The sequence below is a fragment of the Tauraco erythrolophus genome, chromosome 13 (assembly GCF_009769465.1).
Source record: "Tauraco erythrolophus isolate bTauEry1 chromosome 13, bTauEry1.pri, whole genome shotgun sequence".
Taxonomy (NCBI): Eukaryota; Metazoa; Chordata; class Aves; order Musophagiformes; family Musophagidae; genus Tauraco; species Tauraco erythrolophus.
Window position 1 is genome coordinate 11,109,589 of NC_141477.1, and position 28,000 is coordinate 11,137,588.

The 28,000-nt window shown below is 40.2% G+C and overlaps 1 protein-coding gene across 3 annotated transcripts; it reads left to right on the forward strand.

Moving 5' to 3' along the window:
* Position 1: 1 nt before the first annotated feature.
* On the forward strand, positions 2-28,000 carry OGT (O-linked N-acetylglucosamine (GlcNAc) transferase). 3 transcript variants are annotated; one of them, XM_086619859.1, is made up of 22 exons: positions 3-178; positions 3,851-4,001; positions 4,997-5,240; positions 7,736-7,804; positions 10,780-10,896; positions 12,260-12,339; positions 13,772-13,967; positions 14,209-14,349; positions 14,579-14,679; positions 14,893-15,046; positions 15,149-15,250; positions 15,510-15,689; positions 16,918-17,076; positions 19,414-19,503; positions 21,456-21,581; positions 22,309-22,479; positions 22,598-22,714; positions 22,794-22,961; positions 24,948-25,100; positions 25,804-26,056; positions 26,238-26,361; positions 26,965-28,000. In XM_086619859.1, the coding sequence occupies exons 1-22, from the start codon at positions 142-144 to the stop codon at positions 27,137-27,139; spliced, it is 3,108 nt and encodes a 1,035-aa protein (XP_086475985.1). In that variant the 5' UTR covers positions 3-141; the 3' UTR covers positions 27,140-28,000. The 3 variants fall into 3 exon arrangements, with proteins under 3 accessions (XP_086475986.1, XP_086475985.1, XP_086475987.1); XM_086619860.1 differs by lacking the exon at positions 22,309-22,479 and having other exon boundaries at positions 2-178; XM_086619861.1 differs by lacking the exons at positions 3-178; positions 3,851-4,001; positions 4,997-5,240; positions 7,736-7,804 and adding an exon at positions 7,825-9,572.

Here is a 28,000-nt window from a genome sequence, read left to right on the forward strand (position 1 = left end):
CGCCATTTCGGGAGCCGCCGCCTCCGCGCGCGGGGACTGCGGGCACCTCGGGCTTGTGCTGCCGGCTTCAGCCGAGTGGGCCTCTCCGAACCTGCGGCCCTTCTGCGGTCTCCGCCAGAGCCTCGCTGGCCCCCTTTCCCGATGGCGACCTCCGTGGGGAATGTAGCTGACAGCACAGGTACCGCGCCGGGACGGGACGGGCCGGGCGCGCCGGGGCGGCTCACCCGAGGCCGCGCGGCGGCACGCGCACCCCGGGGCTGCGCCTCGCCGCGAGCGCTGCGCTCGCGGGTCGGCGGGCCGGTTCCGGCGGAACTTTCCAGAAGCGGTGGCCTGGGCGAGGCGGAGGCTCCCGCCGCGGCCCCCGCCGCCTTTGTGCTTGCCTCCGCTCGCCTCAGGCGCGCCGGCGGCGTGTCGCGGCTGCCGGCGGGCCCGGGCCCGTCCCGCGGCCAGCTCCCGTCGTCGCTGCCCGCCCGCAGCCGGCGCGCCGCTCCCGGAGGAGCGCGGTGTGAGGCGTTCTCGGTGCGGTGCGCTCTGGCCGCTATATTTATCTAGCCGTCAGGTGACTGCGTTTTCGTAGAGGGCGCAGGAGGGTGAAAACCTGACCCAGAACGCACGTTGCCTGGTGCGGAACTCGATGCGCTTCAGGAGCAGGTCTTCTGTGACATAACCGCGAAGCGCAGCGCTCCTCTGGGCAGCTGATAGCCTGCTCTCGTTAAGATCCTGTCCTACATTTAGTGTACGGATTCAGAACTTGAGGGGCGGGGGAGAGAAGAGGAAAAGTCTTATTTTCCTTGTAGAGCAAGAAAAAGAAGTATTCTGCTTACTGAAAGGATGAAAGGACAACACTGCTTTATCCCTCAGATTTTTGGGGGTTTCTATAATTAGAGGGAAGGAAGAGGATGAAAAGCTGAAACGATGTTCAGGAGAGGCAGGAAAAAAAACCCTGTTAGGAAGGAGATGGGATAGTAATGCAGAGATAGGGATGTAAAGGGAAGTGGTAGTGATAGACTTGGAGATGGAGAGGCTCAGTGCTGCAGTACGATGTTTCGTTGTTCCTCAGCTGGAACTGCATGTCTGCTCGATGAGGCTGCAGCATCCTCTTGCAGCCTTGATCTGTGGAGGTGAAAAGAACATGTGAGCACGTTGGGAGAGTCCTCTCCTCCTGATCACCTTCACCTCTCAGAGGTGGCAACTGCTCCTGTCTGGGCCTAGATTTCTATCTAAATGTAAGGTTGAACATGAGCGTATGGTGAGTGCTTGGGATGTTATTTCTTGGGACAAAATGACCTTGGGTACGTTTGTGATAGTTCTGCGTGGGTTTTTATTTCGCTTCTATTTCATGGAAGTCTCAGGAAATGTCGTTGTCAGAGCACGTACTAGGCTTTTTCAAGGTCATAGTCAAAGCATGTAGCACAAGTTAGCCAAGGTACATAAACTCATGTATGCTGGACTTGGTAAGGGATTTTTATGGCTGTGACTCTTCACTGCAAATGTGTTCTTTAGAAATGGATTCAGGGACCAGCCATTCATAGCTGTCTTATTGATTCTTTGGGTTGTAGAACTTTTCTTCCAGCCAGCTTTGCATTGAAACTTTAGCTTATATGATACAGCTGTCCACTTCCTACTTTTCAATTAACTTTTCAAGGGTCATTGCTGAAATACTTGTTCGGAGGTAGATAATTGGCTGTTTTATGCTGAGTGATTGGTTTGCTTTATCTCTTCCAGAGGGGTTTGTTTTGTGAAGAGACTTGATAAAGAAATTTAAGTGAGACACTAATTTTGTTGCTTTTGTTAGCAATTCTTATTCCCAGGTGTTAAATACAGTATTTCTGCATCACTTTCTCTCTTGCCCTGGGAGTTGCAACTTCAGTTTCACTTTTCACTTGAGTGGGCAAAATGTATCATTTAAATAATGGTTGAAAGCTTCTTTCCCAGTGGTCTTAAGAATTTAGGTCTAAGTTTTTGGATGTTTTTTTTTCACTTTAGCTTTGAAATTTAGTAACAGTATTGAAATTTATTTGAAGAAGAAATTATCAGCTAGGTCCATGGGACATGCTCTTCCTCTGTCCAACTTCCCCATGTTTGTGCCATCAGCAGAACTTGAAAATACGCCGACTGCCAGCAGGAGTGAGGAACAGCGTTTTGGTACTGCAGTATTGTTTTACTGTAGGCACCTTGGGCTTTCATGAACAGTGCAGACATTTTCATGTTGAGTAACAGTTGTATTTGTTTATTGCCAGTAGGTTTAACCAGATACTGAAATCCACTTTTCTCTTAGTCAGTGTTTGGAAAACTAGTAGGCTTCTGGAAACAGGAATCTAATCTGGATGAAGATACTTGTAATTTGTCAAGTATCTGAAGGCGTGTACCTTTGCTAGTTCCAACTTAGTGTGAAACAAATTTTTTAGCACTGACAGATACAATATATTGTCTGGAAAAAAACAGCTTTATGTTATGTAGTGTTTTCAATCTTATCTTCAAAACCTACTAGTGCTGAAAAAGCATTTTTAAAAATTTAGTTTACATCAATCCCAATTTCATAACATAAACACTAGATAGTAACTCTGTACCTAGTCTCTTTGTGATTACTTTGCTGTCTTTAAAGTTCTCACTGAAGAATTCAAGTCTCAGGGGATTTTTGTGGTACCTAACTGCAAAAATATATGTACTCAGAGGCTGAGGTGCTTCCTTGAATTAGGAAGGATTTATCTGTTTTCATTTAAATTTGAAACTTTAAAACTCTGTAGGTCCAGATGAGAAGTGTTTCATGAATCGAATTGACTGCGGAGTACGGGAAATGCTGAACTTGAGGAAGAAATACAAGAGATACTTGCAGTAATCAAACCTGTAATAGTAAGAGTCATTGGTATAAAAGCAGAATTTGAAGGCCAGCACTTCCTAGGATGAACAGTTGTGTGTTTTTCCAAGCTGCGCTTGTCTATATTTTAATACAGGACTGTACTTTGTAAGAAACTATTTACTTTTCACAGTTAAGTTTTGTCTGAAACAGGTGATGTTTTATTTAAGTATTTTGTTTTCTACAATTGTATCTTAAATGGTAAAACCATTTTGTCACTCCTGTTCCAGCGAAACCTGCAGAAACAGTAACTCCTTTCCTGTACCCTGACTGTTTAATGGTTCCTGCTGTAGGCCAGTTGCATAATCATTGAAGTGTGTGTCTCAGATATTTTTCCAAGGCCAATTTTTTTTTCTATGAAGGGAGTTTTTACTCATTCTAGAGAATGGAGGAGGATGATATTCAAGGGATGTCACACATTGTTTTTTTTTTTTTTAAAGGGCTTTTACTACTGGCACAGCAAAGATTTCTTTTATTCAAGTCCCTTTAAGTCTTTGTCTGCAGTTCTTCGTTTCCCTATTAAATTTTTAGAACTTATTTTTAATACTGCAAAGCATAAAATTTACAGTCTTGGGGGAGAGTGAGGAGAGTTGGTGTTCTGTTACCAGCACTTCTACTGTTACGAACCGAAGTACAGTATCATGTCAGGATCTCTTTAAATATATTTCGGGTTAATGAAAAATGATTGACATGAATATTCACAGTCATTACAGTCTGCATGTTTCGTGTTGTTAGCTGATAAAGTCGTGGACTCATTCAGATAATGTTATAAATATCAGAGTGATGGGCTGTGGCGTGAGGATCTGAGAGTTGAAACGGCCACATGCTGTAGCGTTTTATGTAATTTCAAACGTTTTCATCCTTCGGTTGTGTATGCATCTTTTTCCACATTGGTTTGATTTGTGTTTGTTTCCATTATCTAACTTTTGTTTTCCCCACTTAAATGTTTTGGTGATTCTCCAGAACCAATGAAACGTATGCTTTCCTTCCAAGGGTTAGCGGAGTTGGCTCATCGTGAATATCAAGCAGGAGACTTTGAAGCAGCAGAGAGACACTGCATGCAGCTTTGGAGACAAGAGCCTGATAATACTGGTGTGCTTTTATTACTGTCGTCCATTCACTTCCAGTGTCGCAGATTGGACAGGTAGGAGACTGGAGGTGTTCTGTCAAGCTTGCTTTATAGTTTGCATCTCTAATAGTACTGAGCGTAGCTGACAAAAGTTGTATTCTAACATTGAGTTCTTTCTTTTATCACTGAATGCAAATACTGACTAACTTCATGGCAGCAGTAAGGACTGGTCAAAAATAGTGTTCTTCATTTTTGAATTTTGTTAGGTCAAGAGAAATTCAAATTGGAATCACTAGCTTTACAACGAACAACAGCTCTTGCCATTATTCTCATGTTATTGTAACATCATACACATTAATACCAGAGGGTCAGCCACAGTTGTGAGTACTGGAGGTATTCACATGTGTAAACAAAGACTTTTGTGTATTTATTCCACCTGCAGTGCGGGGGTTTGTGTTTTTGGTGATCAGTTAAGGATTTTTGTCATCTGAAATTTGTCTCTGTATCTGCTTGCCTGTTCCTGATCTTGTTTTCTGTACCTCAAGCGTTTTGAACTCTACTTGTTCTAGCTGTAAATCTTTGTGTGCTTGTGAAGGAAGTAAGGACTTTTGACCGAGAGTTATTTTACATAGGCTTCTGAATAAAGTTGTAATAATAGTTCAGATATGAGAAAATAAAATCAGGGAGGATGCAACAGAATTTTACATCTGTCCTGCTTCTTGAAAAGAGTATTGACTGCAATGTTGCTTCAAGCATATGAATGTTGCAAGAGGCTTCACATGATTTCTCTGGAGTTTTCTCCAAGTGCATTGAGTTCAGGTTTGGTGAGGTGACTTGAACCGTACTGATGAGAGTTGTCTTTCTTCAGTAGAATCTGGAATAGGGACAGGAGAGATTATATAAGCTAGGAGAAGCTAAACATACAAGACAGCATCATAAGTCCAGATTTGTTGGCTGTATGTTTGGGGCTCATTTAAGCACGAATGTTCATTAAGTAACTAGGTAAACAAGCAAACACAAAGTCAAGGGTGGAGGGTTGGTTTTTTCCTGACTTGTCTAATTTTCTCCAGGTCTGCTCACTTCAGCACTCTGGCTATTAAGCAGAATCCACTGTTGGCCGAAGCCTACTCAAATCTAGGCAATGTGTACAAGGAACGTGGACAGCTACAAGAAGCAATTGAACATTATAGACACGCACTACGCCTCAAACCAGATTTCATTGATGGATATATTAATTTGGCTGCTGCGCTGGTAGCTGCAGGTGATATGGAAGGAGCAGTACAGGCGTATGTGTCTGCCCTTCAGTACAACCCTGTAAGTAACATTTTGTCTTAGAAGAGCTCCGTACTTCCTACTGCCTCAGGACACACAAATAGCAGCTTTCAGAGAATGAACAAGTGATAACCATTCCCTCTAACCTGTGCACCATAAACTTAATGATCTACTTCATACTATTCTTAAGGATCTTTGAAAGACTTCTGTCACAAGAAGTTTTATATTGCAGTACGATAAGGGCTGCTGGTTGTGTGCTTATCTGTATTACGGACATAACAGAAAAGCAAGGAATTGGGTGTTTTGTTTTTTTTTTCTCAAGTCAGAAGTTTCAGTGAATAAGCTCATATTTAGCTTTGCTTGCTTTAAGGCAGTATTACAGTGAGAGAATCACTGCTTCACTGCTCAGACTTGAATGTGAGATCTTGAAAAATCATCAGGTATTACTGTATCGCAAAGTCAGAAATTTCATGGTGATGAAAGTTGCCTTGGCTAGATTTCCGCTGTACACTGATTTACAGAAGCATCATTTTTATGTTTTATAGGCTGAAACTGAGTGTCTGTCTATAAGTGACTCCTGTAATATAGATCTGGTGTTTGGATTTTTGGTTGCAACTGTTTCGAATTGACATTTTCAGTAAACAGCGTATCAGCCTGCTGTCTTCTGTGTATTTGGCATTGTACTTGAGTAATTTGTATAGTATTACCCTGCATGGCAAAGGTATCTGCTTGCTATATAGTCATCTGTTTTGTAAAAAAAAAAAAAAAAAAAAAATTCTTAAAAGGCAGTCTGGTGTGCATATATCCTTTTTCCTTTGGAAAAGCAAACCCAAACGCAAACCCAGTCAAACAAGAGCTCAGAATCTTCTTTCTTCAGCCTAGGTGAACTTCCCTAACTTACTGTGCTCAGTGGTGTGACTAATGGAGTTTATGCACTCGTTAGAAGTACTGTAAGATGGTGTTTTCTTACAGGAGTTGAGCCTTCTTTAGGTTAGAAACTTCTTTTGTTAGCGTTGAGAAAAACGTCCCCATACCAGTGCTATTTGACATCTTTGTTGGAGACATGGACAGTGGGATCGAATGCACCCTCAGCAAGTTTGCAGATGACACCAAGTTGTGTGGTGGTGTGGACACGCTGGAGGGAAGGGATGCCATCCAGAGGGACCTTGACAGGCTGGAGAGGTGGGCCTGTGTGAACCTCATGAAGTTCAACAGGCCAAGTGCAAGGTCCTGCATGTGGGTCGGGGCAATCCCAAGCACAAGTACAGGCTGGGCAGAGAATGGATCGAGAGCAGCCCTGAGGAAAAGGACTTGGGAGTGCTGGTGGATGAGAAGCTCAACATGAGCCGGCAATGTGCGCTGGCAGCCCAGAAAGCAAATCGTATCCTGGGCTGTATCAAAAGAAGTGTGGCCAGCAGATCGAGGGAAGTGATTCTGCCCCTCTACTCTGCTCTCGTGAGACCCCACCTAGAATACTGTGTTCAGCTCTGGAGTCCCCAACATAAGAAGGACATGGAGCTACTGGAACGAGTCCAGAGGAGGGCCACGAAGATGATTCGAGGGCTGGAGCACCTCTGCTATGAAGACAGGCTGAGAGAGTTGGGGCTGTTCAGCCTGGAGAAGAGAAGGCTCCAGGGTGATCTTTTAGCAGCTTTCCAGTACCTGAAGGGGGCCTACAGGAAAGCTGGAGAGGGACTTTTTGCAAGGGCGTGTAGTGATAGGACAAGGGGCAATGGATTTAAACTGAAAGAGGGCAGATTTAGATTAGATATAAGGAAGAAATTTTTTACATTGAGGGTGGTGAGGCAGTGGAACAGGTTGCCCAGAGAAGTTGTGGCTGCCCCATCCCTGGAAGTGTTCAAGGCCAGGTTAGATGAGGCTTTGGGCAGCCTGATGTAGTGGAGGATTTCTCTGCCCATGGCAGCGCAGTTGGAACTAGGTGGTCTTTGAGGTCCCTTGCAACCCTAACCATTCTATGATTCTCTGTGGTCTTTACTGCTAGATAACGCAGTTGCAGCCTGTGCTGTGGTTGCAAATGAAAGAATAAGAACACATGGCAAGGCTGTTGAAAATAGATGGATTAGTGGGAGAAACAGGGAGAAAATCTGCTTTGGAGATACAGGTGCATCACTATACAAAATCACTATATATAATCTATTTAAAAGCCATAATGGCAATGATGTAGCTGGAGAATATGAATTTGCAGTCATGCTTTAAAAAAAAAGGGGGGTGCATCAAATACTTAATGTATGGCAAAAGAACGTAAGCTGCTGGGGGGGGCATTTGTTTTCTGTTTTCTTTTATATTTCTGTATAAAGAGGAATTGTATGATTTACTGCTTTCTTCTTCTGACTTCTTTATGGTTGTATTTTTACAGTACTAAAATCAGTGAGGTTATCTGTTGGCTGTAATCTTGAGTCAAGAAAAATAATTTACATTTGTGATATATTTATTAAGAATTAAGCTGTAGAGGACTGGGGCATTCCTTTGCAAGTTCTCTAATCTGTCCCGCTGATAGTGTGACCTTGGTTTTTCAGGACTTGTACTGTGTTCGTAGTGACCTGGGGAACCTGCTCAAAGCCCTGGGTCGCTTGGAAGAAGCCAAGGTAGGTGTTGGGTAGAATACATGTAAACGTCAGTGTTTTGAAAACTTGAACTTTGCACCAAGTCTTCAAATCTGCGTTGACCTACAGACAATCTGAGAAACTGCTGAAAACTGAAGGCACTGAAACACCCCAGAGTAGTTGCAGGGCAAGATATGATATGTCCATGTTTAAAAGTTGGTTTAAGTCAAGAAATGGAACATTACCAAGCCTTTCTACTGAACTAGACTATCTGAAACCATTCTGAAGTATTATTGGGCAGGGGCTTCATCATGCTCTTATCTGGAAATAAGTAACAGTCCTTCAAATCTGAGGCTTGCCTGCTGGTGCCAAGCAGAGAGCCTGTGGTTAGCTCAAGATCCCTGTACGATGCAGGTGCTATTGAAAATGCTGCTCTTCTAAAGTCCTTTGTGACTTGTAAGTGGAGAAGAAACTTATCCAAATGTTACCTTGTAATATTGGCTTTTAAAGATTTTTATTCTTTTAACTTTTCCCTTCCCTTGATAGTGGAAGAAAGGCTAGTAAATGATGATTAGCTGCAGTATGCGAACCCTCTGAATATCTTTTTTCCATGTCTTCCCTCTCCCCTCCCCCAAAATAAAGAAATCAGAAGGACAAAGCTGGTTTGTTTGGGAAATGAACTGATCGAAAGAAAACTTGCTCTAGTGGAAAGGTGGCTTCTAGCAGTGTTGTGTTTCCTGAACTGAGAATTTGAACACCAAGATGAGTTTAAAATTCTTGGCATGGTAAAACTTGAATTGCACAAAGAAATTGTCTTGTTACAAGCCACCTTACGCGACCGCGCTGCAGGGGTGAGGAGTGTGGAGAAATGGGAAATGCTCTGGACTCCACAGCTGTCACTCCAAGCCCCACGCGCATGCTCAAAGTGGAGTGTATGAACAGCGTAGCTGTCTGTTTGGCTGCAGCACCATTTGGGGAGGGTTACCATCTTTACGGGGTAATGGGAGTGCAGGTTCAAAGTTCATTGGTATTTTTGCTTTCTCTTAGCAACTTGGATGTGTGTACCATCCTAGGGCAGCCTAATTGATTTGGTCAGATCCAGGTTGAAAATATTTTGTAGCAGCATTTAGAGTTCGAACAGTCTTTGAGACACTTGGTTCTCAGCCCTCCAAGCGGACAGCTAACATGAATTGCACTTCACTGCAGCTTTAGTGTGACTGGTATAGGCCAAGACACTGCGCCTGCCTTAGGTTGCTGACTTCTTTGTTTCAGAGCTCTGGAGACACCTAGTTTGAAAGTGTTATTCTGTTTTGTGAGAACTTAATAAATGAGGAAAAACATCTTGAGTAAATTGCAATGTGTTTCTTTGGTTATCAGTCCATTTGAAAGATCAAGCCAGCAGATTCCTTACAGTTTGAACTAAAATTCAATTTCTTTCTAGATATTTCAGAGCCTTTCTTCCAAAAAAAAAAGTCCCTGCTGTATGCTATTGCCCTGATTAACCCTCTCCCTTCTGCATGTCTCCCTTGTTACAGACAGATTGTCCTCATTCCCATGTGTTAAGACATATCCAAAAAAATGCAATTGCTTTGTTGAACTCTTACTAATGATCTTGTTTTATTTTCTCTCTTGTTTTTGGTTTTTCACCACTGATATTGTATTTAGAAGGTTTCAGGTGGGTGAAACCTCCTATTCCATGCGTAAGGTGCCTCGCTGAAGGGAGCTCGAGGCCTGGATCTAGGGCAGACACACACCTCCTCCTCCTCTTCCAGCAAGGAACGCACCGAAAGGTCACATGATGAGAAATATGGTAACGGGTTTGTAACTGCCACAGCAAAACCATTTGCCTCCATGCCTGAATCTTCTGTCTTGTGGCTTCAGAAACAGCTTAAAATAATTAATTACAAGCAAGTAATGTAAAAATATTTTATGCTAGTAGCCACAAATTCTTTCAAAGAAATAAAGTAAAAGTAAATTAAAATATTTTTTTAAAGAAATAATTGGAGATAGTTAATAGTAAAAGCTTCTAACTCTTCTGGTTGTTCATTTTTTTCCTTTTTTCTTCTTTGTTTGGATTGCAGCGTTCTGCTCTTCTGATGACGCGCTGTGATCCTGCAGTAGCGCAAAGGCTGCGCAGCGGTAACGCGCATTGCGTGCGATTAAGCCCTCGTGAACGGTTGACTAGATGATTAATCTCTGATTGGGTGACTGCCCAAGCTCCAGGCTGTAGCCTTTTGGATAAAATTGGGATGTAACGCGTTTAGAGTCCAGACATCAAATTTAATATGTGAGTTTGTGTGTGGGCCGGTCTGGCAGATTAATGTTTCTGGTTGGCCGTTCACTGGACCTAGGGCAATGGATAGAGCAAAGCAGTTCGCAGCGATAGCGTGGCGCCGTGCTCGTTAGGATGCGCAGCGATTTCTTGCGCTTGCATTACAGGGACCTAAACCTTCATGCAATCCTGTCATTTGAGGTTTGGAGGCTGCAGATCAGTGAATGCGTTTGAAGAAACTGCGTAACAAGATATGGATTGGGCGTGTCATCTTGTCAAGGACAGTTAGTTAAAACCAAAGAATGCCTTCATCTTATTCAGCCGTTTTTCTGATTTTTTTTTAAAGTAATTTCTATCTATATTTCACAATTTAATAATTTTATTCCACAGCAAAGTTGTTTTTATGCAGTGAATTTTTTTGGTTTTTTTAATGCAGTTAAGGGTGGCACATATTTCTGCTGAACTACTTGAATTATTTCTAAGATGACTTCTGTGGTGACCTGGTGTCTAAAGGCGTGTTGTTATCAGCATAACTGAAGAATGGTGGGCTTGCACCTGGGTTTTGGTTTGCGCTCGCGCAGGATCAACAACAGTTTGCAGCGCATTAGTTTTGGCGCAAGCTAGCCTATACTGCAGGGTCACTTTTGGCTGGTTAGAGGAGGCATACTAACAATTATTTTTTCTCATTTTTTTCTTTTTACAAATATTCCCCTTCCCTGTATCTCTCTTCTTTAACTGTTCCAAGGCCTGTTACTTAAAAGCAATTGAGACTCAACCAAACTTTGCAGTGGCTTGGAGTAATCTTGGCTGTGTTTTCAATGCCCAAGGAGAAATCTGGCTTGCAATTCATCACTTTGAAAAGGTAACTGTCTGAGCCAGTCAGCTTCGTGACTAGATTGTGATGTACATGCAGTGTTCTGCTTGTGGATGATAGAAGTATTTTGATCAGCAGAGAACTTCTTATGATCCTATTAGTTAACATCCTATGTTCATAATTTTTTTTACTTCCTTATGTTTCACACTGCCTGTAGAGAGATACGTTTAGAGTTGCCGTAAGGACTTAACACGCATGTCCAATACAAGAAAATTCATTAAATTGTTTTACAGTCCCTTTCCAGAGTAAATTTTTTAAAAATCTAATTTGGTGGGAATAGTGTTTTGTGTGTGAGGGAGAAACAACTTTCTGCTTAAAATTCTTTATTGTGATTTTGTTTCAGGTATTACTGGCTTTTGGGTAACAGGAGAAAGTTTTAAGTGACACACTAGTTCCTCCTTTCTGGGATTATTTTTACCACTGTTGTTTCAGGCTTCTCTAGATTGATGTCATTAACTAGTTGTCTGATACCTTCTAGTTAGTATTTATTTAGCTTCTTAATTCAGTTTGCACTCATCTCTCAAGTTTCTAAAGTGACCTAAAACCAGATTTAAGATAACGTGAACAGTTTCTTCCTGATATTTATGACTTAAGATCTACAAAAATAATTAAAAACACTCGGGATCTGTTGTCTAGTTAGTGATATATTATGAAGTATTTTAATTTGGAAATAATAGGTCCCACAAGAAGGACTGTAAGAGTGTGGCCTGTCAGATAGATGTAGCTGATTACTGTGTCTCCTCTAACTTTATTGGTTCTTAAGTTTTTTGTGGGGTTTTTTTGGTTTTGAACGTAGTGAAAATATTTTTTTAATTAAACGACTACTGAATTTTCCCTACACACACGATGTATTTGCTCTTTTCTTGCTCTTGTTCAACTGTCTCTATTTTCCTGGGCTGCTAAAGTTTTAAAACGCTGTCTTATTTTGCAGTAGATAAAGGATATGGATCAGGCTTTTCAGATTAAAGGCAGCATAGCATGGCTAGACAAGAGTGTTAAGTATGATCAGCCTAACACGAAATGAATGTGTAACACTTTTTTCTGCATTTGCAACTGACTAAGTAAGCAAATGGATAAATTTGAAGGTAGTGTATGCTGTCATTTCTACGGATAAATAACTTTGGTACTCTGTGATTGATTTATATAACTAAGTTTTCCTTCTTCGCTAGGTTATTGGTAAAGTCTTAGATGATTACAGGTTGGGTTTGTCAAATTAAAAAAAAAAATTAAAAAAAAAACAACCAACCAACCAAAAAAAAACCCCAACGCAACAAAAAATACAGCTAGATTTCATAGAGAATGTTTGTGTGTGTGTTAATGCTCAAAACTGTTACTTCAAAAATATTTTCAGGCAGTAACACTTGACCCAAACTTTTTGGATGCTTACATCAATCTGGGAAATGTCCTGAAGGAGGCAAGGATATTTGACAGGTAAGCAGATAAGTACTGTTGCTCTATCAGTGGCCTGTCAGATGTATCAAGATACAAATTAGATTCCTGATGTAAAATCTTTTGGACAGTGTAATAAAGACTTCTGCTGTAAGCTAAGCAAGGAAATGGCTTTGAAATGCATACACAGCAGGTTACTGGAATTTTAAAAAAAAATAAATCATGGGGAATATATTGCTTTATGTAACTTTCCTGTACATAGTAAAATGTTACAAATGAGAGTTTCTGAAGGTATTGATGAAAATAAATTTGAAATTAAGGCTGGGGATGGGTAAAGATAAGATATCCGAACAAACCTTTGAGTTCTCTGTTTTCATTATGTGATTCAGGACATGACCTACAATTGTATCTGGTTTAAAATTTTTCTTCTATGTAAGAGAAACTAAAATGCTGAAATTCAGCGAAGCATCTGGTTGAATATTCTGTGTTACACGTTGACATCACGTTGTTGCATGGGGTTGCAGTACTGTTGCTGTCTTTTTGAACGAACTTGTTTTGAGAGCTGGAATCTCATATATGAATCTTATTTTTGTTTCTGGAAGAAGATGCAGGCTGAGTTATTTATATACAGTGTACTGTATTGGATCTATTAATTGGATTATAGTAGCTGTGATTTGTGGCTCCCAATTTAATAAAAACTTGCAAGGAATAGGTTAATTAGTCTAATTAGTTGTATTGCACATAGTGTAAATCATTCAGTGATTTCTGTTTTAACCACAAATTAATGGGCCAAACAAGAGTGTGTTTCCTCATCGTTTTAGACTTTACATCACCTTTTTGAGAATTTAGTCATCATGTATACTGTTGTGATTTTTCTAGAAATCACATTTGGGTACAACAGTCATTTATATAGTGCTATAGGAGCATATAATTAAAGATCTCACTTTTGAACAACGTAAAGTTTGAAGTGTTAAATGAAGCATGAGAGGTTAGCAGAGAGAATAAAGATGTGATAGTATGATACTGTTGATGTTGTTACAATTGAATAATAAACTGGGGGGAAAAAAAATGGAGCAAAAATCTCATGCTTATTCTAGTAATGAAGAGCATTTAAAAAGGTAGGCAGAAGCTTTACTTTTTTCCCAGAAGACTTAATGTTGATCACTATACAGTGGGAAGAAAACAGTCCTGTTTTATGAAGTATTTCTTCTAGTCTGCTAGTCAGTAGAGATTTGATCATAGCTTTAAAATAACATTTTAATTAAAATAATAATAATAATTCATCCCTTTATTGGGCTTTTAATTCAGGCAGTACTCTTCTGTGTTTTCAGTAACATCTTACAGAACAGACTTGTGTGTGTTAATAATACCTGACCCTTGAAGTTTGTTTTTTTTATGTAGTTTGTTTTTATGACCAAGATAAATATAATTGCTGCTCTGTGGATGATTGCTTATCTTTTCTGTCTTGTTGCAGAGCTGTAGCAGCTTATCTACGAGCCTTGAGTTTGAGTCCGAATCACGCAGTTGTGCACGGCAACCTTGCCTGTGTGTATTATGAGCAAGGACTAATTGACCTGGCAATAGACACCTACAGGAGGGCTATTGAACTACAACCCCACTTCCCTGATGCCTATTGTAACTTGGCCAATGCCTTAAAGGAGAAAGGCAGTGTAAGGAGCACTTTTTTCCTTTTTAAAATCTTTGAAAGTACAGTGAATGCTTATTTTAGTCACCATATGTCACTAACTTCATTAAGATGGAATGTTAATGCTCGTTTAGTTAGTCATAAGGGAAGAATAATTCAGGAAATCTCTACCTTGAACCTGTTAAAAGTGTTTGTGTAATGACTTCTCATAAACAGTGCTATTACAACAAATATCACTGTATTAACAGTATCCCTTTCTTTTGAAGGTGGTAGAAGCAGAAGAATGCTACAATACAGCTCTTCGACTTTGTCCCACTCATGCGGATTCTCTCAACAATCTAGCAAACATCAAACGGGAACAGGGGAATATTGAGGAAGCTGTCCGTCTTTATCGGAAGGCTCTTGAGGTACAGTTGAATGTGGTGAGGGAGAGGTGGGGAATTAAAACTGGCAATGTGTAATATGACGTGGGTTTTTTCTGTGTTTGGTTGTAAATGGAGGAACGTCTGCTCAGTGACCTTCGTCTTATAAAAAGAAGACTTAAGAAATGCACAATTTTTTTTTTTAGTGTGGGTTTTTTTTTAAATATGGTCTACTTGGGGCATTCGAGACAGATCCTACTACTTTTTCTTCCAGGTGTTTCCAGAGTTTGCTGCTGCGCATTCAAATTTAGCAAGTGTTCTGCAACAGCAAGGAAAGTTACAGGAAGCTCTGATGCATTACAAAGAGGCTATTAGGTAAATGGATATTATTTGTAATAGTCGCAGCGATTCATAACAGGAAAGTGCCATAGATTTGTACAGAAAGTGACTCACAGTAGTGTATTTTAATTCAGATTAAGTAGTGTAATTTAATTCAAATTGGCTTTGCGAATCAAAAAGTCTGGGGATGGTTTCTCGTTGGAGGAGGAGCTTTTATTGTTCATGACATGTATTATCTGTATTTCTCAGAATCAGCCCCACGTTTGCAGATGCTTACTCGAATATGGGAAATACGTTGAAGGAGATGCAGGATGTTCAAGGAGCTCTACAGTGCTACACCCGTGCTATTCAGATTAACCCAGCTTTTGCTGATGCGCACAGCAACCTGGCCTCTATTCACAAGGTAGCACATGCGAACGATTCACTCTTAAGAGTATGGTGGGGCACTCTGAATGCTTATCTTGAGTATGGTTTTATCTGCTGATTCATTTCTGTGTCTTCACAGGATTCAGGGAACATACCAGAAGCCATTGCGTCCTATCGCACTGCTCTGAAACTGAAACCTGATTTCCCAGATGCCTACTGCAACTTGGCCCACTGTTTGCAGGTGAGGAAGACGAGGCTTTGATTGCAGTTCTTAAGATTCCTCTGCAGCAAATGCTAAAGTTAATCACCTCAACCAGTCACTAATTTAAGTGTGGAGAGTAGATGTAAGTCTTAAATCAGAAGGTAAGATTAGACAGCAGCAGTAATTACTGAAGATCTTGCTTCCACTTTGGGAAGAAGCATTAGTCTCAACTTATGAAATACCTGATACAGATTAAAGGAAGCTGTTGTCCTAATCTTTTAAATTTTCTTTTTTCTAGATTGTCTGTGACTGGACAGACTATGATGAAAGAATGAAGAAGCTGGTTAGCATTGTAGCTGATCAACTGGAGAAAAACAGATTGCCTTCTGTCCACCCTCATCATAGCATGCTATATCCCCTTTCTCACAGTTTTAGGAAGGCTATTGCTGAGAGACATGGAAATCTGTGTTTGGACAAGGTAGGAAGCTTTACACAGGCCAATTGTGATTGAAGTACATTGTGGTTTTGCCTGTTCCTACTGAAAATCTAGTATTCACATAGTTAGTATTGTCCTTTCTAAGGCTTCTGAGTCACTGACCTGGAGAGATATGACATAGTGTTACTCATCTAGTTTTGCAAAGTATATGCAAGGGGTGTTTTGGAAAAGCAGAGAGAGTGAATTACTCTTTCCTGACAGTAAAACAGTGATAGTATTTCTCAAAATCAGGTCCTTTCCGGCATCTGTAGCACTTGAAACCTCACCTTACCTCTATTGCGTCCTTGCCGGAACATAGGAGCTTTGTGTTTGATCGGCTCTGGGATTTCCAAATGCACTCGCTTTAGTGGTGACAGCAGCAGTGTTACAGGGGTGGCGCATCACAGTAGGAAGTGCTTGAGTATTCATCATGATTCTGTTTTGGAGGACTTCGTGTACATCAGTTCCTCTAAAAACGTATCTTCTTTTGCTGTAATTTCTTAGCTGTGTGATGTTTCCGTGAGACTGCACAGCACCTCAAGCTGCCAAGAGTGCAGTTGTGATCAATGACAAATTCTTTAACTAATATTTGATGCAATTTCTTTTTCTCTTCAATCAGAGAGTCATAGCTGTTGGCACTTGTGAATGTTGAGATGCACTACTTGAGCAGGTTGCCAGTTACAATTGAAAATATGTTGTCAGCCGGTGGTAGGGTCTGGTTAGCTAATGTAAAGATGTCAAACTTCAGAACATAACGTTTAGCTTTCAAACTGGCTTGTTTTAATAGCCTGATAATCCTGTCAGTGGTAGTGGCTGCAAGCTGATGTCTGGGGAAGACAGGTAAGAACAAAAAGCATGCTATGGTGCTTCAGAGGAATACTGGTCTGGTCACAAGTGGCTTGTAGTTGGAGAACTTCCTGCTGTGGTATCAGTGTATATGTAATGATTAGGGGTGGAATACTTAAACTGGTAGAAAAGCAGAAGTGTCACCTTGCAGTCTGTCTTTATTTGACTGAACGTAGGTATGTGACAGCTCATAACATAGTTCATGGGCAGTATGCTTTGCTCCAGTGGAATAAGTGTAATGGACGTTTGGAACAATAGATCCCACAGACCCATGAATGTGGGATATGGCTAATTGTACGAACTCCTGGGATTTTTTTTGTTCTTCTATTTAGCATTTAGGTTTGGTTCCTGAGTTTATAAACAGTTGTGTGTGTTTTCTTGACAGATTAATGTTCTTCATAAGCCACCATATGAGCATCCCAAGGATTTGAAGGCCAGTGAAGGTCGACTTCGTATTGGCTATGTGAGCTCTGATTTTGGAAACCATCCAACCTCTCACCTAATGCAGTCAATCCCAGGCATGCATAACCCAGACAAATTTGAGGTAAAAATACAAATGGCATGCTTAAAGCTTTAAATGTGGCTGTAAGTAGCACTTTTTATTGTTGCATGCAGGTAAACTAGGGAAAGACAAATTTTCGTTTCTAGGGTTTGTATGGTTGTTTTCGTTGTTGTTAGCAGGCCTTTTTTTTTTAATGGGTTGAAGAATTTTCCAGCCTGAGTCATCCTCCTTTACCAATATGAAGTGTTATTAGAAGGTAGGTGAATTAGACACCTGTCCTTAGAATTACTGTAGGTTTGTGGCCCGTGGAAAACTTTGTTTAAGCTTCAGCTGCTTTTCTTTGAGTAGATGTGTTTCAACATTGGGCTACTACTGCCTGGTTACTTCTCGTTTACAGATAAGCATCTGGTGCTGACTTTTTTTTATGTGTATTTTTCTCTGGGATGCGTGAATCACAAACATGAACTTCAGAGTGGTCTGGCTACTGCTTTCTCAAAAGGAAACGATACACTACACTTACTCCAGGCGGAGCGTACACAATTTAGCAATGCTAAAGACAGTCATGTCTGTGTGTGTTTGGGGTGTCATGTTAAGGGATTGAGGCTGTAAATAGAACTAATTACCAGTTATGTTGTTTGCCTGTTGAAATTGCCTCGGTTTTGAGCTCCTGTATTCCAAGACATGAGAATTTGCTTATCTTTGTAAAGGGGTGTAAGTCTTTCCTTCTTGCAAAAATGTTTTTGTTGTGGTTTAACCTGGAGGGCAGCTAAACTCCTCGTTCACCTTCCCCCACCCCCAGGGAATGGGAAAGAGAATTAAAGGGGAAAAGAGAAGGAGACTTGTGAGTTAAGAACAATTTAGTAATGATGATGATATAAAATTAAAAGCAGTGATAATATATGAATATATGTAAATGATAATGTGTACAGACAAGTGATGCACAGTATAATTGCTCACCACCCAGTGGCAAGTGCCTGTCCTGTCCCAGCAAACGATCCTGAAACAGATATGCCCCAACACTGCAATCTCAGACAAGTGAGCAAAAGAGAGATAGAACTCAGAAAGTCTGAGAGAGTCCTCCCAGAAGAGAGTTCCTATACTTCCCGGCCAATCCTTGTCTACTGAGCATGATGTTGCATGATACAGTATATTCCATTGACCAGTTTGGCCCTCTAATCCCAAGTCTAAATTCAAATCATAAGAGGAGTTGTGGGCCCTCTGTCCTGGCTGTGCTCCCCCCCAGCCTGTTGTGCTCCTGCACGCTGGCGAAACACGGGAAGCTGAAAAGTTCTTGGTGTCTCAGCACTGACTATAAACAGCGTGTTTTCAATATTCTTCTCATAATAAGTGCCATACTAAATAGAAAACACAAGGTGCTAAAATGGAAAACTAACTCTGTCTCAGCTGAAACCAGGATGGTTTTTTTTTTAATCTTTTTTTCTTTGTTTGTTTGTTTTGTTTTGGGGCTTTTTTCCCTTTACCTTCTTGCATTTTCCTGGTCATGAAGTCTTTGTAGTCTGGAAGTCTTTGTGGCAAAGCTACATGCTTGAATTGTTACCGGAAGTGTGACTATGAAGCAGCCTTTTTCATTAAACAATTAAATTGGTGGTCTGAATATGTGGGGGGTGGGAGAATATACCATTTAACCTTGAATAAGCTCAAGGCAAAGGGCAGTCTGTCTTGTTTTGGATTTATAAAGCTCTACAGAGCTTAATTTAAGTATTAAATAGAAGTTACCTATTATTTTACTAAAGCCATGCTTTTGTCCTGCAAGATGGTAAATTCTCTGCATATTGGTTCTATTTGTTTTATATCTGAATGTGCTAGGGCAGCTAAAGGTGCCTGTTTACATAACCTGTCACCCTCGATTTTCTCAGATACATTTGCAGTTTAATTGGAGAGAACTACTCACTGCTTAGAGAATCGGTTAAACTAAGCCTTGGGGAGGCTTTTTATCTGTTCAACCTGAGTCATAATTACGATTCTCACTAATTACAAATTCAAAGGTGACTTATAAAAGGTATTCTTAGAGAATTTATTGCTTTTACAAATCCATTTGTTAAAATTACTTTACCTTACGCTAATGAAAACATCGTATATATGTCTACGCAAGATACAGCGCCCTACTCTAGCACCAGAAGTAGGTAAAACTGGGACCTGTTGCAAATGTGTCAAATGCCCAATGTCCCCTTTTTTCTTTTTTTTTAGACTTATTTCTCAACTGGTAAATGCCACACAAATAAATGTAATATAATTTGTGTGAAACTAGATGTAATTTTGCTAATGTAATTTAAAATTGCAATACCGTGTGTTTTATAGCAGAGCTATTTTGTTGGCAAGTTGTTGCAGATACTCAATTTTTGGTGCCTCATGTTCTAGGTATTCTGTTACGCCCTGAGTCCTGATGATGGTACAAACTTCCGTGTAAAAGTGATGGCTGAAGCAAATCATTTCGTTGACTTATCTCAGGTGAGCTGTTTTGATGCATTGATCTTTTAGCAAAACTAAATGAAGGAAGAGATTAGGCTGTAGTTTGAGATTTTTGGTTGCAATCGTTTCTTGAATTAGGCTGATGATAGTCTTGAGAATTTTGGAGTTTGTAGATGTATTGGTGTTACGCCTTACCTGGGATGCAGTGGTTATTGTGTGACCTCTGTGTGATTATTAAAAAGTAATATTGGCAATATTGAATAACTATTCCATTAGATCTTAAGATAGTAGTCATATCTCAATGTCATGTATAATTCAAGATGCCACAACTGCAAATACATTTAAGCTTGCTTTACTCCAGTGAAGCTGGACAGAAGCTTAATGATTAATGGGGAGTTTTTTCCTCTCCTATCAAAGGGCTCATTTGATAACATTTGCAGGTGGTTTTGTTTTTTTTAAGTTCCATGTGAAAACTGAAGGGGATTTCAGTATACACAGAAGTCAGGGAGTTGTTACACTATCTCAAGATAACTGGTAAAACCTTAAAGCAACATGGGATAATTGGTGTACATTAATAATTGAGGGGGATTGGCACCTGGACAGTCCCAGGTGATAAATAAAGCTTGCATGTAGTTTTTAAACTCATCATATTGTTCAGAACCTGCTCTCATAAGAAAAGATGCTAAATTGATGTCAGTAGAATTGCTCTTTGAGATGGATTTTGCAAAGTTGATCTTTTAAAACGTTCTTCTAGAATAACGAGCTTCAGTTAGGCTTGCGGAAAGCCACCTGTCCTCCCCCTGCTTTTGCAGCTGGGGATGTTGAAAGCCCTGGGTCATAGTAAAACAAGGCAGCAATTTCATATTTGTTGTTGCACTTAACAGCTATCCAGGAAAGGTTCTTTCCTTTGCCCAGGGGGATACACTGAGTTTTTTTTATTTAAAATTCTTGAGGCATCAAACTCGTATTTTTAGGTTACAGTGCAACTCTTAGAGATTTGTACAGGAGGGTCAAACAGGTAGAAACAGTTTGCTGAGATCGATTGCATTAGTGTAATTTACTGAAAGTTAAGGTAAGATGGGAGCTCAGACTGTTGTCCACTCAGACATACAGCTGCCTACGTGCATGTGTTTATGCTGCTGTAAAATGTCAAGCAGCTTTCCCTTGTGACAAAAATGAAGTACTTTTATGATGCGTCTTAATTGTAGAGTGAGTCAGCGTTAGCAGTAGCTGCAGAGTACTTAGCTTACTCTTGATTTTCAGTTTGAAGTAATTTCTCTTTATTACCACTACTTGCCCTGTGTGGGCTTTGATCGTTAATTAGCCTGACAGGAGTGGTGGTGAGGCTGTTCTGGTTTGTATAGCCTCAGTTTCTAACCTTTGGTTTTTGTTTTACTGCTGCTGAACTAGAGACATCTGCCAAATATTTTCTTTTATGCGCTTGTACTAATTGTGTAATTAATTCACGGAGGAATTTAAAAGTGTTGAAAATTGTTTACCTTTCAGCATTAGGCAGGAAGACACACATAGTAATTTCCAAGGCTTCTCTGTTCTTCTTGAAGGTCGTTGGTAATACCTTGTGTGAAGTTCCACTGTTCTTTTGGTTTTGATTTAGCCAGGTACTGAAGCAGTTTGTGTTGCTTGGAGTTCCTTCTGTGGTCCATTTGTGATGTTTTTCTGCATGACTTGCTGAGCTTGGCAACGCTAGATGTCACTCCTCTGATTTGAATGTGCAGAGGCAATCTTCAAGTACCACAGTTAAAATTTGTCAGCAACTGCTTCAACTGTGTCTAGCAAGCTTAGTTTTTCTTGGCTTCAGTAGGGGTTTTTTTGATCCAGTTCAGGACTTTTACCTCTGTAAAACCAGGAGTAACGACAAATTAAATGATGCAGGTGATGTTTATGCATTGGTACACTGTTGACTAACCACACTAATTACTGAAAGACTGAAAACAAAAATAACTTTTTTTATGTATGTATTTATTCTTCAGATACCATGTAATGGAAAGGCAGCAGACCGCATCCATCAGGATGGGATACACATTCTCATTAATATGAATGGCTACACCAAAGGAGCCCGAAATGAATTATTTGCCCTGAGACCAGCACCTATTCAGGTAACTAAGTTAGAGGGCTCTGTATCTCCAAAAAACTACTTGTGAGTAGGAAGAGTTTCTCTTTTTCTTCTGGCAGAGTGAAAAAAAATTTGAACGCTCATGTTGATTGGTGAGACTTTTCAGGGCTTAGCATACGTGAGGCAAATAGGATCGTTCTGTTGAAGCAGAGTAATTAGGGGTTTTTATGTGCTTTGTGGGCAGTTGACGGGAAAGTTCTGAAAGAGAACTCCTTAATTCTGTGAGGTTCCTGTACACCACTGGCTTTCTTGCATTCATAAGAACAAAGAAAGTATTTGAAGCAGTTGTGGAAATGAGTTGTTGTGTTTTAATCTCTTTAGGCTTAGTGAAATTAGAAGTCAGAATCAATGTCAGAGTTGTTTTTTTGTAGTCAAAAAGTTTTCTAAAATGTCTATGGAAAGAGGTTGGGAGAAACCTGAATCAGAGTCACTCTAGGCTACAGAAGTTCTCAGGTAAGAGAAGCTCTAATCACTGATGGTTACTATTCTGGCTACAGCTGCATGTAGTTGGATGTTTTGGCCTTTTGCTTGAGGGATCAATTTTAGAACATCTTTGGAACTGTTCACTGTCTCAGTAGTGAAAGTTTGGGGTTAGTGGTTGCCCTTCAGTTGATAAGGTGGAAAATTTAATTTAAAATGCATTGATTTTCAACTTCCTTAATTTCTGCAATGCACCTGGGACTAGAGCCTTGCTTCCTTGTGTTTTTTAGGCAATGTGGCTAGGGTATCCTGGAACCAGTGGGGCGTTGTTCATGGATTATATCATCACAGATAAAGAAACTTCCCCAGTCGAGGTGGCTGAGCAATATTCAGAGAAATTAGCTTACATGCCAAACACTTTCTTTATTGGAGACCATGCCAACATGTTCCCCCATCTGAAGGTATGTAGGAAGACAGGGCAAGAAAAGTAGGCTTTTTCCATATCTGTCTTTCTAAAGTGGCACTTCATATAATACTTGGTAAGGGATCTTGTAACTTTTTTGAAACTTTTTTTAACAGAAAAAAGCAGTCATTGATTTCAAGTCCAATGGTCATATTTACGATAACAGAATTGTTTTGAATGGCATTGACTTGAAGGCCTTCCTTGACAGCCTCCCTGATGTCAAGATTGTTAAGGTGAGAGCTACTCCTTTGTGTGTTCAGTCTTAGGAACTGCAGCTAGTTCTTTCTCTGATGCTTGTGTGATGTATCTTAGATGAAGTGCCCTGACAGTTGTGACAATGCAGATGGCAATGCCGCCCTCAGTATGCCTGTCATTCCTATGAACACAATCGCAGAAGCTGTGATTGAGATGATTAATCGTGGGCAAATTCAGATAACTATCAATGGATTCAACATCAGTAATGGATTAGCAACTACTCAGGTGAGGCACATCAGGACACTGTTCTCTTGGGTTTTGTGTTATATCTATGGGTTTTAACAAGAAAGAAAAACCTCCAAGCAAATATCTGTCTCCTGTCATGTTGATTTGTTTAGTTCTCATACTGAAGGAAACTCACAAATGTGTTATAAACCACAGATGTACTGTAAGATGATCATTTCCCCCAGAGAGAGAGGGGTTATGTCAAGAGGTATCTAAAATCCAAAGAAATTTAGTATCGTTACATAAAGAGGACACTTGGTTGTTCAGAATTTGAAGGAAAGATTTTCTCATTGCATGCAGCCTACAGGGCATTTGTGAGCTGTTACCCACTTTCAGCTGTGTTTTTCATTTAGAAAAAAATTGCTGGGTAATACAGGCAAAGTTACTCCACTGTATCTCAACAGTGTTCATCTTCCTACATTGTTCTGAACTGTGCACTATACGCACCTCTCAGTGCGTAACAGTTCATGGGGTTTTAGTGACAGTGACAGTTACTGGTTTTGTTTAATACTTGTTCCTTTGCAGAACAGTTCTTCCTTTTTGGAAATACCGTACTTTGACATTGGCATAACTCTTGACTTGTGAGTTTTATTCAGCTTATAGTCCTTCAGGATACTCCCTTACGTCATTTTATGAGACCTTTTATTATCACTGCTCTATCTAATTCCTTGGTTTCTTTTTGAGTTCTTTGGTTCACAGCTGAGACTTTTCTTGAAGTTGGTAATAGATTATGTCTTAGTTTTGTCAGTCAGCTTATTAGCATTTTTTTCTGAAATGGTTGTCCCATCAGAAATCTTGTCTTGGGACTCCACCACCAAGATGAAACAATCTAGCTCTATTGATGCGCTTTTAAACCAGAATCTCTGTCTTCTGATTACGATGATATAACTGCTCTTTGTGCTTGTTCTAATTTGATATCAGCCACTTTTGGGCATAGGTTGATGAGTACTGTGCATTGTGTTTCTGAGGTCTCTTGAGTGACCTGGATAAGTCACACTTTTACCAGCTTTTGTTAAACTAATTATCTTGTGCATCTTCTAACAGAGTCAGTGACAGTGAGTCACTGTCATTCATGTCAAGTTTGCCAACAGTATGTTTATTTCAGCTGGCTGCACTGCCACTGCGCTAGATTTGAAAATATGTATGTATGTAAAATATGTATATAAAAGACTCCTATCTGTACTGATGTGTCTGTCTGTCTTTGATCCCACCATTGTCTGTCATCATTAAAAATATTAAAAATCATACTTCATTCTACTAATCTGCAAGACTCTTGCATGGTATTCTGATTACCCCACCTTCATCCTCTGCTCTTCTTTATTAGCATGTTGCTATTCTTTGTGAAGGCTGTAAGATTCATTCTTTTTTGAAAGTCCGTTTGTAACTCTTCTAGTCTGATTTTCAGCATTTCCCATTATTTCCTTGTCAGCTAGTTCATTGCAGTCAGTTACGTATTAGTCTACATCTTCAGTCTTGGCTATCTGTTCTGTGCCTGTTGTCTTATCTTAAAAAAATCCCCCCCAAACCCACCAAAAGACAAACCACAAAGCCCCAAAGAAACCAAAACACCCCTTTGCTTTCTAAATACTTTTATATTTTCCTTGAAGTCTTAATTTTGTTTTTGGTCTCAAGGAAATGAAGTGACCTTAAGGAGGGGGAGGATTCCATGCCTCTTGATATGATTCTTCTTTCCAGTCATACCAGTCTTGGAATTTCAGGGAGATACAGCAAGGGCATGAAAATGCCCAGTGTTTTGTGCCTTGGTGGTTGCAATGTTGTGGCATCCACAAGTGTGTACACATACCAGTTAAATTCTTGCTATAGCTAAGTAGACAATTTTGTTTTCATGTAATAAACCCAAAGATATGCTTACAGTAACTTATGATGCTGACAAATGTTGCAGTGTGTCTCAGGACAGTTCCACAGGGCATAGTCTTGTTTCCTGCAGTTTCAGTGTTCCAGTAGCTATATTTTTTTTTTTTTTAGATTAACAACAAAGCAGCAACTGGCGAAGAAGTTCCACGAACTATAATTGTTACTACCCGTTCCCAGTATGGCTTACCGGAGGATGCTGTTGTATACTGTAACTTTAATCAGCTGTACAAGATTGATCCTTCCACTTTACAGATGTGGGCTAATGTGAGTGTCTGTATCTAATACAAAATCTAAGATCAGGCTTCTGGAACATAGTTGGTCTGTTCAAGATAGCAGAAACTTCATGCAAATTAAAACTGTGACTGTTCTGTGGAAAACATTTAACCCTGAGCTGTTTGAATCCTTAGAATGCTCATGTTGCAGGACTTAGTGTTAATAGAATATAGAGCTTTTTAGATTAATTTCAAATCCCATCTGTGCTTCTAGCCAGTGAAAAACTGTCTTGGACAGCTTAAGTATGCTAGCACTCCATTGCGGAATAAGTTTGGTCTTCCCTAGTCTGCATAGTTAAGTCATAAATGACCTTGGCAGTTGATGGGTTGATAGAAGTGAGCACCGAGTGTATCAAGGTCCAGTTTATAGTGTATTGCTGAGAGTTACTTGGGGGTAGGTTTTTTTTATATTCCATAGCGTGGGCCTATAAATAAATGAGATCATAAATTTCAAGACTTACTCTAAGTACTGCTCTCTGAACTGTTGCTCAGAGTTGCTGTCTCTTTCAGTGGGATTAGAAATGCAGTCCTAGTTGTTCCGCTCAAAATGGTGATCTATTTTTTCCCTACTGTATACCTCAAAAGATTAAAGTATTGAATGAATTGTTTCGTTTTGGTATGTGGTAACTTCTTGTATGGAAAAGGAAATGTTTCTGACTGAACTTTCTGTATTTGCTTCTTTATTTTTGCTACAGATCTTAAAAAGAGTTCCAAACAGCGTGCTGTGGCTGCTACGTTTCCCAGCTGTAGGAGAACCCAATATTCAGCAATATGCACAAAACTTGGGTCTTTCCCAAAACCGGATTATCTTTTCTCCTGTTGCCCCCAAAGAAGAACATGTGAGAAGAGGGCAGTTGGCTGATGTTTGTCTAGACACTCCACTTTGCAATGGGCATACAACTGGGATGGATGTACTCTGGGCTGGGACTCCGATGGTCACTATGCCAGGTAATGCAGCAGGGAACCTACATAGAACAGATGAGTTTGAATATTATTGGTTTTTTAATAACAAACAGCAAGCCCAGCAAACTTTATTGCCTCTTGTAAAGGCAGAAGGAAAGTAACTTACGTTCTGCAATATGTTACTCAATAAGCTTACTGCTATATAATTGTATTTTTTTTTTTATAGGCGAGACTCTTGCATCACGAGTTGCTGCCTCCCAGCTCACTTGCCTGGGTTGTCTTGAGCTCATTGCAAAAAGTAGACAGGAATATGAGGATATTGCTGTGAAACTGGGAACTGATCTGGAATAGTAAGCAAACTTGTACTGTGTAATGTGTTAACAGGGAGAATGTAAGGTGCTGTGTTTGAACACAGTGCTGAGACTTATCAGGAGTTTTAATCTTGCAGATATTTTAATATTTGAAATAGCCAGGCAATCCATCTCTAGAGGTTTCTCATCTTACAGCTAACAGCTTCTGCTTTTACAGTAAACTTAAGTGCTCGCAATTGAGTAACAGTGCTGCCTGTTCTGCAGAAATTGCTCATGTGCAGGCTCTTACCTGGTAAAAAGTGCATTATAGTTCACCTTTTGTTCTTTTTGAATTGGAGATGAAGCAGTTTGTCACTTACTACAAGACAAAACTGCGCTGTAAAAAGTTACGTAGTACAGACAACGCAACAAGTGAATATGTTAATGTCACAGCTCTTCTGAGCTGAAGTGGTTGCACTGGTCTGTGTCAGGAGTGATGAGGGGGTGAAGCAGCTGTACGAATTTGGTGGAAGGGGGGGAGCAAGTGTTTTTGAAACAGTTGTACTGACGGTTCTGGGTTAGCTGAAAATAGCAGATTTCAAAAGTAAACAGTATTACGAAGTGTTCGGAAACTCTCGTGACTGCTTTAACTTTTTTTTGTAGCCTGAAAAAAGTACGTGGCAAAGTCTGGAAGCAGAGAATATCCAGTCCTTTGTTCAACACGAAGCAGTACACAATGGACCTGGAGCGGCTTTATCTTCAGATGTGGGATCACTGTGCTGCTGGCAACAAACCGGACCACATGATTAAGCCAGTAGAGGCCAGTGAGTCTGTGTGAAGAGAGACTCTGTGCCCACCCAGAACTCTCCTGGAGCTGAGCCTTTTCAACACTTGTGCAGAGATACGAGCTAAAACTGTGCATTTCTACTTAATCTGCCTGGTACTCTGTGGCTGAAGTATTACATGATGGTGATTAAAGCACAGCCAGACATTTCTTGCATGATAGGGAAAGACTCAACAGAGCCTGGAATCGTTTTATTCCGTGAGGAATTTGAGTGGGATTGAGCTGTGTACATGTGAGCCTGTGTGTATGAGTGATGTGGTGGTCGCTGGGGAAAGTTTGAACTGCTCAACCAATTATGATTTCATGAACTGATTTAATCTTCCTATGAATCTCTCTCCTTTTCTGTGGATTGGGAACTGGAGCATTTTAACATTTGATTTTGGGTACTCCTGTTGGTATAAGTGTGGTTCTCCCATGACAAATTTCCAGCTAGTGAGTGTTGCTCCCTGCATTAATTTCTGAACTGTGGACTGAAAAGGCATATTTGCTGGTGTAGTCTTTTTTTATAGGTTTTATAAACCACTTGAGCCTATATCAGCCTTTTAATGTTTGACCTCTGTTTTGGAGCTCCCTGTAATGTGTTGGTTTAGATAAGGACGTGGAGTTTTTTGTTTTGTTTTTAGGCTTCTCCAATAACTCAGCTGATTGGCTTCATGATGGTAGCTCCTGTTCTGTTGAAAAACCAAATTTTATTTGAAATTAATCCTCCCCACAAGTGTTTGAGGTAAACACAAACTGGTGCCAAATACAGAACTTTCAGGAATGATTGTTAATTATGTATAGAGGTGCAGTCCTAAGTACTGTAGCAAAGACTTTAAACAAAAAATAAAGCTTTGGTTTGCCAGTTTGATTTGA